Source organism: Scyliorhinus torazame, chromosome 6 (genome assembly GCF_047496885.1).
Source record: "Scyliorhinus torazame isolate Kashiwa2021f chromosome 6, sScyTor2.1, whole genome shotgun sequence".
NCBI lineage: Eukaryota > Metazoa > Chordata > Chondrichthyes > Carcharhiniformes > Scyliorhinidae > Scyliorhinus > Scyliorhinus torazame.
In genome coordinates this window covers 242,290,046-242,306,934 of record NC_092712.1, presented here as the reverse complement: position 1 = coordinate 242,306,934, position 16,889 = coordinate 242,290,046, and the positions used below count along the sequence as shown (strand labels likewise).

Below are 16,889 nucleotides of genomic sequence, written 5' to 3'. Positions count from 1 at the left end.
CAGGTCCATTGTACCCTGAAGGTGGCAACGCAGGTCGATAGAGTGGTCAAAAAGGCATACAGCATGCTTGCCTTCATCGGACGGGGTTTTGGGTACAAGAGTCGGCAGGTCATGTTACAGTTGTATAGGACTTTGGTTGGGCCACATTTGGAATACTGCGTGCAGTTCTGGTCGCCACATTACCAGAAGGATGTGGATGCTTCAGAGAGGGTGCAGAGGAGGTTCACCAGGATGTTGCCTGATATGGAGGGTGCTGGCTATGAAGAAAGGTTGAGTAGGTTAGGATTGTTTTCTTTGGAAAGATGGAGGTTGAGGGGGGACCTGATTGAGGTACACAAATTTATGAGAGTTATGGACAGGGTGGATAGCAACAAGCTTTTTCCAAGAGTGGGGGTGTGAATTACAAGGGGTCACGATTTCAAGGTGAGAGGGGGAAAGTTTAAGGGTTGTGCGAGGAAAGTTTTTTATGCAGAGGGTGGTGGGTGCCTGGAACGCTTTGCCAGCGGAGGTGGTAGAGGCGGGCACGATAGCATCATTTAAGATGCATCTAGACAGATGTATGAACGGGCGGGGAACAGAGGGAAGTAGATCCTTGGAAAATAGAAGACCGGTTTAAATAAAGGATCTGGATCGGCGCAGGCTGGGAGGGCTGAAGGACCTGTTCCTGTGCTGTAATTTTCTTTGTTCTTGTTATTTGTGTTGTCTTTCACCATGTAACAGAGGTTTGATGCTAGTTCTGTGATTTGGATCCTCCATTCCCAACTAATGCCCTATCTTAATCTTAAACAGCTGAACATGTGTTCAGCAGCAGGAAAGATCCCCCACCAATGCTAATAAAAAGGGTCACCAGTTACATTCTGGTTAGTTACTGATTAGTATATGCTGGCTGTTGCTGAGGTAATAGTGGTATTTGTTGGTTTGTACTGTTAGTTGTGCTCTAATTCACTTGCGCTGGAGGACTTAATCCTGACTTCAAAGCATTGGACCCAGGCCATTTAATCCTACAGACGATATTAGTTTGTATCCCTCTTGTTTGCAATATGATAACGAGCATGAGAAATACACACGCCTTAAAGAGGGAGGAGGATGGTATAGAGAGCAGACCTTGGTATATAGAGCACACCTCACAAGGGCGAGGATGAACTGGCTCTTTGAGGGGGTAGAAGATGTGTGTGAACATTGGGGGGGTGGGTGGGGTTTAGGGTAATTTCTAAAGTGGTGTACGTGAAACTGGACCCGGGCCCTCGGGAGGCCATGTTGGGGTGTCGGACCAGCCGGGCTTGGAAACGGGTGCGGAGGCAGATGTTATAGCCTTCGCCTCATTGGTCGCTCGAAGGGGTGGAAATCAACCTCTCCATCCTGTGCCCTAGCCTGGCGGGGGGACATGCTGGAATTCTTGACTGAGGGAAAGGATCATGAACTGAGGGGAAGGATGGGGAGATTCTACAATTAATGGGTGTTATTCATTATGCACTTTCGAGAATTGGATTACATCGAACATTAGGGGGGTGGAGGTTGGGAGAGTTCATGTGTTAATGGTGACTATGGGTGACTCTTGATTCCTTTTTGTTATTTGTTTATGTTAACAAGCTTTCTAATGTTTGGGGGTTTGGTGGGAGGATGGGATTGCTGTTATTGATATGGGGATTGACATTACATTCGTTACTGATTATTGTTTATTGTTGGGTGTAAATTTGGGAGAAAATGTGAAAAAGGAGGAGGAGAAAAATATTTTTTTTTAAAAGAGGGAGGAGGAGGGGAGGAACAAATGGTCTCAGCAGGATGCCACGTGTCCTCAAGGGTCAATTGTTCCACCTCAAACAAAGCAAGGAACAGAAGATGGTTTCACTTCACGAAAGAGGTGCTGACTGAAATCTGTCAGCTGCTGCAGTAATTGCCCAGATAAACAAAAAAATAATAAACGGAATCGGGTTTTAATAGGAGGATGCGAGAGCTTCCGTGTTCAAATCCTGGACAAGCCCCCAATTTATGTTATGACACCCTGGGTTAGGGCACGGTAAGTTTCAGCCCCCCTTGATGCGGAGTCGCAACATAAGTGAATTAACAAATAATTCTTATCAGCTTGCCGAGATTGTTGGCCCGAGACTAATCAAATGACTTACAGACACCAGATTTGTAAATAAAAACACAATAACTGTTTAGTTACAAGAAAAGAGTTAAAACATGCAATAATTAAACTAAATAATGACCTGCTAATCTACCTCCCCCTTCAACCGTCCCACCCTCTACCCAAACACTCAAAGACGGGCGCACACCAAGGAAGGGAAAGGGGTAAAATCATAAGAATTAAAATATGAGAGTCAGTGAGATGTGTTCTCAATGCTGATGTTGAAAGTCTTTGTAGTCGGCTATCCTCTCGCAGGTTTAACTGGCTGTAGAGCGAGAGATAAACTGCCTTTTCAAGCTTATTAATCCAAAGAAGTATTCACCAGCAGAGAAAGATATATAAACTGCCTCTTCAAACAAATGTGCTTTGCTCTACGAAATGGAGTCTGTTTGAGCTCTGCAGAACATTCCGCAGCATCATCCCTGGGCCAAATAGCACAATAGAGCATAGATATGGTTGACCTCTTTTCCCAAAGGTAGAGGAGTCCAGAACTAGAGGGCAGAGGTTGAAGGTGAGAGGGGAGAGAAACAAAAGAGACCAGAGTGGAAATTTCTTCACACAGAGGGTGGTGAGCATCTGGAACGGACTGCCCGAGCCAGTGGTCGTGGCGGGTCCGTTTTTGTCTTTTAAAAAGCAGTTAGACAGTTACATGTGCAGGGTGGGTATGGAGGGATATGGGCCAAATGTGGGCAAATGGGACTAGCTTAGTGATAGAAACTGGGCGGCATGGATAAGCTGGGCCGAAGGGCCTGTTTCATAGAACATAGAACGATACAGCTCAGTACAGGCCCTTCGGCCCACGATGTTGCACCGAAACAAAAGCCATCTAACCTACACTATGCCATTATCATCCATATGTTTATCCAATAAACCTTTAAATGCCCTCAATGTTGGCGAGTTCACTACTGTTGCAGGTAGGGCATTCCACGGCCTCACTACTCTTTGCGTAAAGAACCTACCTCTGACCTCTGTCCTATATCTATTGCCCCTCAGTTTAAAGCTATGTCCCCCTCGTGCTAGCCATTTCCATCCGCGGGAGAAGGTTCTCACTGTCCACCCTATCTAACCCCCTGATCATTTTGTATGCCTCTATTAAGTCTCCTCTTAACCTTCTTCTCTCCAACAAAAACAACCTCAAGTCCATCAGCCTTTCCTCATAAGATTTTCCCTCCATACCAGGCAACATCCTGGTAAATCTCCTCTGCACCCGCTCCAAAGCCTCCACGTCCTTCCTATAATGCGGTGACCAGAACTGTACGCAATACTCCAAATGCGGCCGCACCAGAGAGCTGCAACATGACCTCCCGACTCCGGAACTCAATCCCTCTACCAATAAAGGCCAACACTCCATAGGCCTTCTTCACAACCCTATCAACCTGGGTGGCAACTTTCAGGGATCTATGTACATGGACACCTAGATCCCTCTGCTCATCCACACTGCCAAGAACTTTACCATTAGCCAAATATTCCGCATTCCTGTTATTCCTTCCAAAGTGAATCACCTCACACTTCTCTACATTAAACTCCATTTGCCACCTCTCAGCCCAGCTCTGCAGCTTATCTATATCCCTCTGTAACCTGCTACATCCTTCCACACTGTCGACAACACCACCGACTTTAATGTCATCTGCAAATTTACTCACCCACCCCTCTGCGCCTTCCTCTAGGTCATTGATAAAAATGACAAACCGCAACGGCCCCAGAACAGATCCTTGTGGTACGCCACTTGTAACTGAACTCCATTCTGAACATTTCCCATCAACCACCACCCTCTGTCTTCTTTCAGCTAGCCAATTTCTGATCCACATCTCTAAATCTCCCTCAATCCCCAGCCTCCGTATTTTCTGCAATAGCCTACCGTGGGGAACCTTATCAAACGCTTTCCTGAAATCCATATACACCACATCAACTGCTCTACCCTTGTCTACCTGTTCAGTCACCTTCTGAAAGAACTCGATAAGGTTTATGAGGCATGACCTACCCTTCACAAAGCCATGCTGACTATCCCTGATCATATTATTCCTATCTAGATGATTATAAATCTTGTCTCTTATAATCCCCTCCAAGACTTTACCCACTATAGATGTTGTAAACATCGATGACTCTATGAACTCATCAGGGGTACCCTGAGGTCAGACCAAATAGCACATCTGCTGATTTAAAAAATAAATAAAAGGGAATCAGGTTTAAATAGGAGGATCCTTATATTGCCTACTATGTGGTTATGAACCTGTAACTTTTGTTGTAATGTAGACACAATTTGAAACCCAGGTGCTTACTAAGAGAATAATGTCACAAGCTTACATGTTTTAAACAAAAAGAACTTTTACCATACAAGAGTCAACAAAGTACAGTCAAGAGGTATCCAGAATTAACATGAGGTAATCATGAATTAACAGGCAAACCGTGGTTGAACACGCCATGCACTTCACGTGGTAGACACAACCAAAACAGGTGCTCGGAATTTCTCAGCAATCCACCTCTGTCAGCGATCACCGAGTCACAAAACTCCTTTAAACTTTGTTTCCTAGTATTGGGATTTCAGCTCCTCTCCTTCAATTTCCTGCATCAGCAGCTCCAGCTCAACCTGTGAGCCCTCTTGCTACTTCTGCCTACAATAAGTTATGAAGACAACTGGACTTGGCTTAGACTGTCCCAACAACTGCTAACCTCCCAGCTGCTCAATCATTTCATTTGAGACTGGGTCCCATTCTATTTACCAGGCTGCACTCCAGGGTCTATTCTCGGGCACAGACTGAGCTCCTAATCTGCACTGCTGCCAATGACTGAGTCAGACAGGCTTGAAACTGTGGGCAGCACGGTAGCATTGTGGATAGCACAATTGCTTCACAGCTCCAGGGTCCCAGGTTCGATTCCGGCTTGGGTCACTGTCTGTGCGGAGTCTGCACATCCTCCCCGTGTGTGCGTGGGTTTCCTCCAGGTGCTCCGGTTTCCTCCCACAGTCCAAAGATGTGCAGGTTAGGTGGATTGGCCATGATAAATTGCCCTTAGTGTCCAAAATTGCCCTTAGTGTTGGGTGGGGTTACTGGGTTATGGGGATAGGGTGGAGGTGTTGACCTTGGGTGTAGGGTGCCTTTCCAAGAGCCGGTGCAGACTCGATGGGCTGAATGGCCTCCTTCTGCACTGTAAATTCTATGATAATCTATGAAACGCAAACTCTTTCTCTTTCCACAGATGCTGCCAGCCCTGAGTTTTTTCAGCATTTTCTGTTTTTATCTGAGCCGAAAGCTCGTCTTTTACCTCAAAAGCAGGTTTATTCTTAAGAGTGACAAGGTCTCTCAGTTCCTTTCATGCCCCACTCTTGAGCCAATGCTAATCACCTAACAATGCAATTTGGCTTCAGAATGTAATTTCTGATACAATGACAAACCTTGTTGCCACCAGGTATACAGCAAGCAGCTGAGGAGTAAGCAACCAACAAAACCCGACAAGTCCAACGACAGTACCAGTTCAACCCAATTCATCATTCACAGGCAGCCTGGTGACACAGTGGTTAGCACTGCTTCTTCACAGTGCCAGGGACCGGGTTACTTTCCGGCCTTGGGTGACTGGAGTTTGCACTTTGTCCCTGTGTCTGCGTGGGTTTCCTCCGGGTGCTCTGGTTTCCTCCCACAGTCCAAAGATATAGATGTGCAGGTTAGATGGATTGGCCATGCTAAATTACCTCTTGGTACCCAAAGATGAGCAGGTTTGGTGGGTTATGGGGATAGGGTCGTGCGTGGGCCTAGGTATAGTGCTCTTTCATTGAGATGGTGTGGCGCAGACCCGATGGGCCGAATGGCCTCCTCCTGCACTGTAGGTATTCTATGGTTCAACAACTTCCACACCCTGCCTTCCCTCTGTTAGTGATCATCGTAATACCTTTCGGTCAGAATAAAATGTCACCGCTGAAGACATGGCTACCTGGAGATAATGGAGAACCAGGAGCACAGGTGACTCTGCCTCTGGTTAGCTGTGGCATCTGTGTTACCCTTATCCCCGGTCCTGGCTGCATGCCATTCTATTCCCGGTGACTCGTCACACGCAGACTCCACCTCCTAAATATCTTCTAAAGTCTGTGTAGTCTTAGCATCTAACTAGTGGCTGAGTCTAAAGGCAAGTGATGATGTTTCTTCATCATTACTGTCTTGTGGCTCTTCCAACTCCTTCTGTTCTGCTATTGCCTGGTCAGGTGGCAGTTCCCGGGTATCTGAAAACCAAAGGCACAGTGCAAGGTTATACATGTGGAGGGGGGTGGTATATGGTTGGTAGTTGCATGCTTACATCATGTGCAACTTGTAAATCAGAAGGGAATGTGGAATGAGAGGAAAGTGTGAAGCGAGGAGGAGGATTAGTTATGAACAGATCGGCATTTTTTTAAAAATATATTTTTATTTTCCTCCTTTTGCATATTTTCATCCAAATCTAAACCCACCAACAATCAACAATAACAAATACAATGTCAATCCCCTGGTCAACAGTCCCCTTCTCCCACCAACCCCCAAACAGCCCCCAACATTTTAAATACAAACATAAAAGAAAAGGAATCAGGGGCGAAATTCTCCAGAAATGGCGCGATGTCCGCCGACTGGCGTCCAAAACGGCGCAAATCAGTCGGGCATCGCGCCGACCCAACCTTAAGGGGCTAGGCCCGCGCTGGACGAATTTCCGCCCCGCCAGCTGGCGGAAAAGGCCTTTGGTGCCCTGCCAGCTGGCGCGGAAATGACATCTCCGGGCAGCGCATGCACGGGAGCGTCAGCAGCCGCTGACGGCATTCCCGTGCATGCGCAGTGGAGGGAGTCTCTTCCGCCTCCGCCATGGTGGAGACCATGGCGAAGGCGGAAGGGAAAGAGTGCCCCCACAGCACAGGCCTGCCCGCGGATTGGTGGGCCCCGATCGCTGGCCAGGCCACCGTGGTGGCACCCCCCGGGGCCAGATCGCCCCGCGCCCCCCCCCCAAGGACCCCGGAGCCTGCCCGTGCCACCTTGTCCCGCCGGTAAGGTAGGTGGTTTAATCTACGCCGGCGGGACAGGCATTTTAGCGGCGCGACTTCGGCCCATCCGGGCCGGAGAATCGCGGGGGGGGGGGCCGCCAACCGGCGCGGCGCGATTCCCGCCCCCGCCGAATGTCTTGTGGTGGAGAAATCGGCAACCGGCGGGGGGGTGGTCGGAGAATCTCGCCCCAGGATTCCACCCATACATAGTCAATGTAAGTCCCGTAATGTTCGATGTCATCCAATTCTTGAAAGTGCATTATAAACAAAGCCCATGAATTGTAGAACCCTTGAATCCTTCCCCTCAACTCAAACTTCACCTTCTCGAGTTTCAAAAACTCCAACAGATCCCCCGCCACCTCAGGGTGGAGAAACTGACCTCCACCCCAACAGGATCCGCCTTTGGGCAATCAGCGAGGTGAAGGCTAAACCATTTGCCTCTGTACCTGCTTCCAACCCCGGCCGATCCGATATCCCGAATATGGCCTCCAGAGGACCTGGCTCAAATCTCACATGTACCATCTTCGAAACTACCCTGAAGACCTCACTCCAATACCCTTCCAGCTTTGGGCAGGACCAAAACATATGAACGAGGTTTATGCCCCACCCCCGCAACACTCACAAACACCCTCTAACCCCTCAAAGAGTTAGCTCATCTCGCCTTTGTGAGGTGTGCTCTATATACCACCTTCAGTTGTATCAGCCCCAACCTCGCGCACAAAGTTGAGGCAATCACCCTCCGGAGCACCTCACACCACAACCCCTCCTGCATACCCTCTCCCACCCCCTCTTCCCACTTTGCCTTAATCCCCTCCAGCGGTGCCTTCTCTTCCACAGAATCGCATAAACCAGCATCTTTGATGGTTTTCGCCCCAGAGCTGCCCACATGACCATTACATTGATGGGGAGCACCATCCCACACACAGGATTAAAGACATGCAACCATGCCTGTTCCTCACCAGTTAGGTGCTGCTTTCTTGTGCTGTGAGAGAGAAACAAGTGTATGTCAGTGTGGTACAATGTGTTTGGGTGGATGTCAGTGCGTCCATGCTGTGAGAAGTAGACCAAGACCGTAGTAAATGGATGAGGGTGAAGTTGAGCTTTGGACATGAGGTATGAACTGTGATTGCTAGAGATTATAGTTGGGTTAGTGAGGAGCATAGAGTATTGAGAAGTGGCCCATTGCCTTTCCGAGTTTGCCTGGAGGACTTCCTGGGCTCTTGTAGGTAAAAGGTTCTCTCTCCTCCAGTCCAACTCCTGTACCAGTGCCACACCTGAAAAACATGGGAACATGCAATCTGTGCTGTTGTGCCATATCTCCGTGTCTTCCCCAGCCACTTTCTACATCTGCTCCAGCCAAAATGCCCCTCCCCTTTAAGAGGTGTAGGCTAGCTTTGTACCAATTTGGGACTTTACATTTTGCACTATACTATCATATTGCTATCATAAGTTAGCAGGCAGTTTGAAGTAAGCATGCTGCTTGCATCTGAAGGAATAATTAAAAGGTTAATTATGCATCACAATCATTTTCGAATGCTCGCCAATTTTGCCTTTAATGTTCCATCCATTTTATTAAATTGACACAAAATCAAGGTTTTGGGCAACGACCTATCAGCCAACAAGCATCATACTCAATATTTAAATGTATTATTAATACATTGTTTCATTTTGAAATGTCTTTTACAGGGAACTACAAAAACGAGAAGCAGAACTCCTCGTGCAGCAGGTAATACATAATCTGTTACTTCATTTTGTCTGACCAAGTTCGAAAAATTAGCTTCGTTTTTCTCAGATCTTTTAACATGCTAAACTTGGGAGTAATTGTATCTTATTAATGTACCTTTTTCCTATATTCCTATATTTACCTTTTGAAAGTTTTTCAATTGAACCTTGTTTTTCAAGCTGGCTTTGCTGAAGTTCTAGGACAAAACAGCAAAGATAAATTAAAAGCGTTGTGTGTGCCTTTTGAAAGCACAATGCATATAAGACCTTAATTGTATTTCTGTCAAGTATTTGTGATCAAATTAATACATGTTTTTAAAATCTGGGAGAGGTGTCATCTCCCAACCTGCCTATGTTGATCCAATTATTTATATAAAATCAAATTTCTCAGCTTTAGTTCAAGGTTTTCTATTGTAGGACTTGTATTTAATTTTTTCCCCTGCCTTCCATACACTTATATCAATACAACCTATTTTTCTGTTCTAATTAAAGACATCTGCAATTAAAATAGAGTTCCTTTTAACTTGAGTAGTGATGAGTATCATTGGATTTCATAACCTAACATTCTCTTAGAAGTTTCAAAAATTCATATCACATTGAATATATTTTTCATACACTTCTGAACAGTGCAATTTATAACACAAACATGCTGGAAAATGGCATGAAGCAGTAACATACCGAAAATGTGCATCTATACTCAGTAATGCAAACTAGTCCCAGTCTATAATTGAACCCCTGGTTCTTGTTGATATTCTGTGCTGTGGAAAAAATGGAACACCATTCCATCAATGGCTTTGTCAACATTGGATTCAAACTTTCCATTGTTCTCCTTCTGAGTTCTGCCCTCTACATTCCAGCTCTTCCCGAATTCCTGACCTGCATTCCATCCTGTACACATCTTGTCAACCTCCACCCGTTTCTTATTTCTCGCTGTATTGATTTTGAAATTATTGTCTTCATCCCCAACTCATTTCTGTGCCTCCATTCTTAGGCAATCTCTTCCATTCATGCCCTTGACTCTTTTTTTTTTAAATATGTTTGTTCAAATTTTTCCAACAAAATTTTTTAACAAACCAGCCCCCCACCCATAACAAAAAGAAGAAAAAACACAAACACCACAATCAAAAATAATAAACTACTTATACATTGGGTTTCTCCCGCATATATTAACCGCCCCATATGACATTCAAGAGTACCCTTGGGGAAACCCCCACCCACCCAAATACCCCCCCCCCCCCCCCCCCCCCCGGCGCAAGAGGAGGAAGAATTAACCCTACTCAGGGCATCAGCCCACAGACCCTCATCAATCCCCTCCCCAAGCTCCTCCTCCCACTTGCCCTTTAGCTCCTCTACCGAAACCTCCTCCTCTTCTTTCGTCTCTTGATAGATCGCCCAAACTTTGCCTTCTCCGACCCATACACCCGAAATCACCCTGTCCTGAATCCTCTGTGCCGGGAGCAACGGGAATTCCCTTATCTGCCACCTCACAAATGCCCTCACTTGCATATGCCTGAACGCATATCCCGGGGGTAACCCAAACATCTCCAGCGCCCCGAGGCTCGCAAACGTCCCGTCTATAAACAGGTCCCCCATTCTTCTGATCCCTGCCAGATGCCAGCTCCGAAACCCCCCATCCAGCCTTCCCGGGACGAACCGATGGTTCTCCCGAATCGGGGACCAAACTGAGGCTCCCATCTCACCCCTATGCCGTCTCCACTGCCCCCAGATCTTCAACGTTGCCGCCACCACCGGACTCGTGGTGTACCTTGTCAGCGAGAGCGGCAGCGGTGCCATCACCAGCGCCCTCAGGCTCATGCCCCTGCAGGACACCATCTCCAACCTCTTCCACGCCGCCCCCTCTCCCTCTATTACCCACTTACGGATCATCGCCACGTTGGCTGCCCAATAGTAGCCGCACAGATTCGGCAGCGCCAGCCCTTCCATGTCCCTGCTACGCTCCAGAAACATCCTCTTTACCCTCGGAGTCTTATTTGCCCACACAAAACCCATGATGCTCCGACCTACCCGTTTAAAAAAGGCCTTGGTAATCACAATGGGAAGGCACTGGAACACAAAGAGAAACCTCGGGAGGACCATCATTTTAACCGACTGTACCCTGCCCGCTAGCGGGAGTGGCAGCACATCCCATCTTTTATAATCCTCCTCGATCTGCTCCACCAACTGCGTCAAATTGAGCTTGTGCAGGGCCCCCCAGCTCCCAGCCACCTGGATCCCCAAGTACCGAAAGTTCCTGTCCGCCCTCTTCAATGGTAGGTCGTCTATCCCCCTTCCCTGGTCCCCTGGATGCACCACAAAGAGCTCATTTTTCCCTACGTTGAGCTTATAGCCCGAGAAGTCCCCAAACTCCCTTAGGATCACCATGACCTCCACCATCCCCTCCACTGGATCTGCCACATACAGCGACACCCGATGTTCCTCTCTTCCCCCCCCCCCCCCCCCCCCGGACCAACCCCCTCTCTTTCCTGGATTCCCTTAGTGCCATGGCCAAAGGCTCAATTGCCAATGCAAACAACAAGGGGGACAGGGGGCACCCCTGCCTCGTCCCCCGGTACAGCCGAAAGTGCTCCGACCTCCGCCGATTCGTAGCCACACTCGCCACCGGGGCTCTATATAGGAGCCTGAACCAACTGATAAACCCCTCCCGAACCCAAACCTCCGCAGCACTTCCCAAAGATACTCCCACTCCACCCGGTCGAAGGCCCTCTCCGCGATCATAGCTGCCACTACCTCCGCCTCTCCCTCCACCGATGGCATCATAATCACGTTGAGGAGCCTCCGCACATTTGTGTTCAGCTGCCTGCCCTTTACAAATCCCATCTGGTCCTCATGAATCACCCCAGGGACACAGTCCTCAATTCTCGTCCACATTGAGGAGCGAGATCGGTCTATACGACCCACGTTGCAGCGGGTCCTTCTCCCGCTTCAGAATCAACGGGATCAGCGCCCCGGACATTGTCGGGGGCAGGGTCCCCCTTTCCCTTGCCTCATTGAAAGTTCTCACTAACAACGGGCCTAGCAGGTCCACATATTTCCTATAAAACTCGACCGGGAACCCATCTGGCCCCAGGGCCTTCCCCGCCTGCATGTTCCCCAATCCTTTAACCAGCTCCTCCAACCCAATTGGTGCCCCTAAACCAGCCACCTCCTGCTCCTCCACCCTCGGGAACCTCAGTTGATCCAAAAATCGTTGCATCCCCTCTTGTTTCGCTGGGGGCTCAGATCTGTACAGCTCCTCATAGAAGTCCTTAAATACCTCATTTACTCTCACCGCACTCCGCACCGTATTCCCCCTGCTATCCTTAACTCCACACATCTCCCTCGCTGCCACCCTCTTACGGAGCTGGTGTGCCAGCATCCGGCTCACCTTCTCCCCATACTCGTACGTCGCCCCCTGTGCTTTCCTCCACTGTGCCACTGCTTTCCCTGTGGTCAACAGGTCAAACTCCGTCTGGAGGCTTCGCCGCTCCCGAAGTAGTCCCTCCTCGGGGGGCCTCTGCATATCTCCTGTCCACCCTTAAGATCTCCCCCACCAACCTCTCCCTCTCCCTGCCCTCTCTCTTCTCCCTGTGGGCCCTAATGGAGATCAACTCTCCCCTGACCATGCCTTCACCGCCTCCCAGACGACCCCCACCTGTACCTCTCTGTTGTCATTGGCCTCCAAGTATCTGCAACCTACCGCTCACCATCACATATCGACCCCCATTATCCACTACAGTATTCTTGGCCTCAAACGACACCCGCTTCCCCACCAGTATTGCAACCCTTCTGTTCTTCGCATCCAGCCCTGAATGGAATACCTGCCCTATCCATCCCTTTCTCAACCTGACCTGGTCTGCCACCTTCAAATGTGTCTCCTGAAGCATGACCACGTCTGCCTTCAGTCCCTTCAAGTGCGCAAACACTTGGGCCCTCTTAACCGGCCCATTCAGGCCCCTCACATTCCAAGTTATCAGCCGGATTGGGGGGCTTCTCACCCCCCCCCCCCCCCCCCCCCCCCCCGCCGACTAGCCATCTCCTTTTCTAGGCCAGTCAAGTGCCCGCGCCTCCCGTACCCTCCAGTCCCCCAGACAGCGGATCCCCGCCCCGACCTCCTATTTCCAGTTCCCCATTGGCCAATGCAGCAGCAACCCTATACCCCTCCCCCTGCTAAAACCGTATCTAGCTCTTTTGCTCCCCCATAACACTCCCGTAAGTCAGCTGACCCCGGCGCCTCCCGCCTTCCAATCGACCCCCCCAGTGTGGGAATCCCCCCTTCCCCTCCGCCCTAGCAGTCAGTGTGCGCTCCTCCGACCCCCGCCCCGCCCCCCCCCCCCCCGCCGTCCTTCCCTAGCGCGGGAAAAAGCCCGCGCTTTCCTGAGCCGGCCCCGCCCCCTCTGGCGCAGCTCCTTTTGCGGCCTTATCTCAAATCCCCCATCCCCGGGCCTCCCCTCCCTCCAACACCGGCGCCCACACTCTCCCACAGTCTCCCCATCAAATCCCTTCATCCATCCCCATCCAGCAACCAACCAAGGGAACATTCCCTACACGTAGTTAAAACCATATATACAGCAAACATCCCCCCCACAACAACAAACCCTCAATTTGAGTCCAACTTTTCAGTCTGTATAAAGCTCCAAGCCTCCTCAGGCGTTTCGAAGTAGTGGTGCCGATCTTGAAATGTGACCCACAATCGCGCTGGCTGCAGCATACCGAACTTCACCTCCTTCCGATGGAGCACCGCCTTGGCCCGATTAAAGCCAGCCCTCTTCTTGGCCACCTCTGCACTCCAGTCCTGGTAGATTCGGATCTCCGTGTTCTCCCACCTGCTGCTCTGCTCTTTCTTGGCCCATCTCAGGACACACTCTCTATCCATAAAACGGTGAAACCTCACCACTACATCCCTTGGCGGCTAGTTGGCCTTGGGACTCCTTGCCAGGACCCTATGAGCCCCATCTAGCTCCAGGGGCCTTGGGAAAACTCCCGCGCCCATCAGCGAATTGAGCATCGTGCTCACATATGCCCCCCGGTATCTGGTCCCTTAACTCCTTCAGGGAAACCCAGAAACCGAAGATTCTTCCTTCTCGACCAATTCCCCAGGTCCTCAAATCTTTCCGCCCACCTCTTATGCAGCGCCTCGTGGCCCTCCACCCTCACCGTCAGGCCCAGGATCTCATCCTCGTTCTCCAAGGCTTTCTGCCACACCTCCCGGATCGCCGCCCTCTGGGTCTCCACTAGCTTCTCAATCGCCGCCTTCGTTGGCGCCAGCATTTCTGTCTTCAGCTCCTCAAAGCAGCGTTTAAGAAACTCCTGCTGCGACCACTGCGCCCATGTTCCTTGGTCTCCACCCGCCGCCATCTTGCTTTTTCTCCCTCTCCCTTTTCGCTGCTGCAAGATCTCTTTATTCACCGCTCCACTCCTGGTCCAATCCATATACTGTCGGGGGGGACCTTGCTGTCACCTTCCCACACTGGAAGCCATCGAACAAGTGCCGTTGGGGCCCCTCTAGAGAGCCCTAAAGTCCGATCCCGGCGGGAGCTGTCGAACGTGCGACCTATTCGGGTATGGCCGCAACCGGAAGTCCGCCCTTGACTCTTCTAACTACAATTCACTGTGCATCCTGCATTCCCCATACATTCTTATTTGGAGTATTCAGTCATCTTTGACCACATGCTCCCAAAGCTGCTTCATCTTTTCCCATATTCAAAAAAATCAAATCCATTTTTAAACCTACCTCTTCAACAGCACCTATAAATGAACAAGATAAAAATAGGAGCAGTATTTGACCATATAGCTTTGCTATTCACTAAGATGATGGCTAAATGTTTACGTCAACTGGTTCCCTACCTTATCCCCATATGCCGTGTTTTCCTGAATGCCTAAAAATCTATAAATCTCAGTCTTAAATGTATTCTCACCTGAGCATCCACAGTCTTCTGAGGGAGCAAATTCCTAAGATTCACCATCCTCTGCGTAAAGAAATTCACAAAATCACAGAATTGTTATGTGCAGAAATAGGCCACTTGGCCCATTTATGTCTGCACCGGCTCTTCAAACAAGCATCATGACTTAGTGCCATCCCCCTGCCTTTCCCTGTACCTATGTGCAATGCTTCTATTAAAGTAATCATCTAATATCTCTTGAATGGCTCGATTGAACCTGCCTCCACCACACTTCCAGACAGTGCATTCCAGGACCAAACCATTTGTTGTGTGAAAAGGTTTTTTCTCACATCACATTCACTTCTTTTACAAATCACCTTAAATCTGTGCCCTCTCATTCTTTTGCAAGCAGGAACAGTTTGTCCCTATCCACTCTGCCCAGTCCCCTCATGATTTTAAGCATCACCATCAAATCTCCTTGCAGCCTTCTTCTTTCCAAGGAGAAGAGATTCAATCTCTCCAATCTCTCCTCATAACAGCAGTCTCGGGCGGCACAGTGGTTAACACTGCTGCCTCATAGCACCAGGAGCCAGGTTCGATTCCGGCCTTGGGTGCCTGTGTGGAATTTGCATATTCTCCCGTGTCTGTGTGAGTTTCCCCCAGGTAATCCGGTTTCCTCCCACAGTTCAAAAATATGCAGGTTAGGTGGGGTTACAGGGATGGGGGAGGGGGGGGGTGGGGGGGGGGGGTGGCTGGTATAGAACATAGAAAATACAGCACAGAACAGGCCTTTCGGCCCACGGTGTTGTGCCGAACCTTTGTCCTAGATTAATCATAGATTATCATTGAATTTACAGTGCAGAAGGAGGCCATTCGGCCCTTTGAGTCTGCACCGGCTCTTGGAAAGAGCACCCTACCCAAACTCAACACCTCCACCCAACACCAAGGACAATTTTGAACACTAAGTGCAATTTATCATGGCCAATCCACCTAACCTGCACATCTTTGGACTGTGGGAGTAAACCGGAGCACCCGGAGGAAACCCACGCACACACGGGGAGGATGTGCAGACTCCGCACAGACAGTGACCCAAGCCGGAATCGAACCTGGACCGCAGGGGATCCCTGCACTGACTGTTTTTTCCCAGTCCCTCTTACAGTTACCCACCTATCTCCAATCTTTGGTGTAACTAATTCCCTGAAGCTGCTATCTATGACCCCTTCTGCCTCCCGAATGATCCGAAGTTCTTCCAACTCCAGCTCCAGTTCCCTAACTCGGTCTTGGAGGAGCTGGAGATGGCAGCACTTCCTGCAGGTAAAATCAGCAGGGACACTAACTGCATCCCTCACCTCAAACATCCTGCAGGAGGAACATTGCACTCCCTTCCCTGCCATTCCTCTAACTTTCTACCAAGATCTGGCTAAAAAATAATAATAATATAATAAAATATGGTACTTACCTCAGACCAATGGGTTTTATTATTAGGTTAGAGGAGGAGGGCGGGTGGGAGACACTACACGTGTAGTGTCTCGGGTTTCCTCTCCACCAGAATTTATTGGGGAGGGTCTTCCCAGACGTCCGCGGGTCGACTTCCTGTTCCCGCCTAAAAAACTAATTTAAAATAAAAAAAAAAGAAAAATTCTCAGCTCCTGCTGAAATTGACTAACCAGCCAGCTGTTCTCACGCCGCCGAAATCGACTGGCCTGCCCCTGCAAAGACAAGTGCTTTTAAAGGTTGACTTACCTCCCAGCAACCTCCTTCCGCAATGCTCCCGCTGAAACTGACTCACCACTCACCAGCTGTTCTCCCGCCGAAATCGACTGGCCTGCCCCTGCAAAGACAAGTGCTTTTAAAGGTTGACTTACCTCCTTGGGAAGAACCAACTCATACGGGTTCTTGTTAAGTGGGCTCAATGTACCACTTTTAGTTGCGTCAGGCTGAGCCTTTCGCACGTGGAGGTGGAGTTGACCCTATGCAGTGCTTCCCTCCAGAGTCCCCACCCGATTTCGATCCCCAGGTCCTCCTCCCACTTCATTCTTGTTGCGTCCAGTACGGTGTCGGGCCCTTCTACCAGTCAGTCATACATGTCGCTACAGTTTCCTTTCTCTGGTATGCTTGCGTCCAGTAACTCTTCCAGTAATGTCTGTCGTGGCGGTTGTGGGTATGT

General features: G+C 49.4%; 1 protein-coding gene across 1 annotated transcript in view; it reads left to right on the top strand.

Moving 5' to 3' along the window:
* Positions 1–16,889, top strand: part of myo10 (myosin X) — a 366,827-nt gene that overhangs the window by 130,216 nt on the left and 219,722 nt on the right. Inside the window, exon 18 of the mRNA XM_072509536.1 lies at positions 8,808–8,847. Coding sequence (XP_072365637.1) covers positions 8,808–8,847 — 40 coding nt within the window. The remainder of the gene's footprint in view (positions 1–8,807; positions 8,848–16,889) is intronic.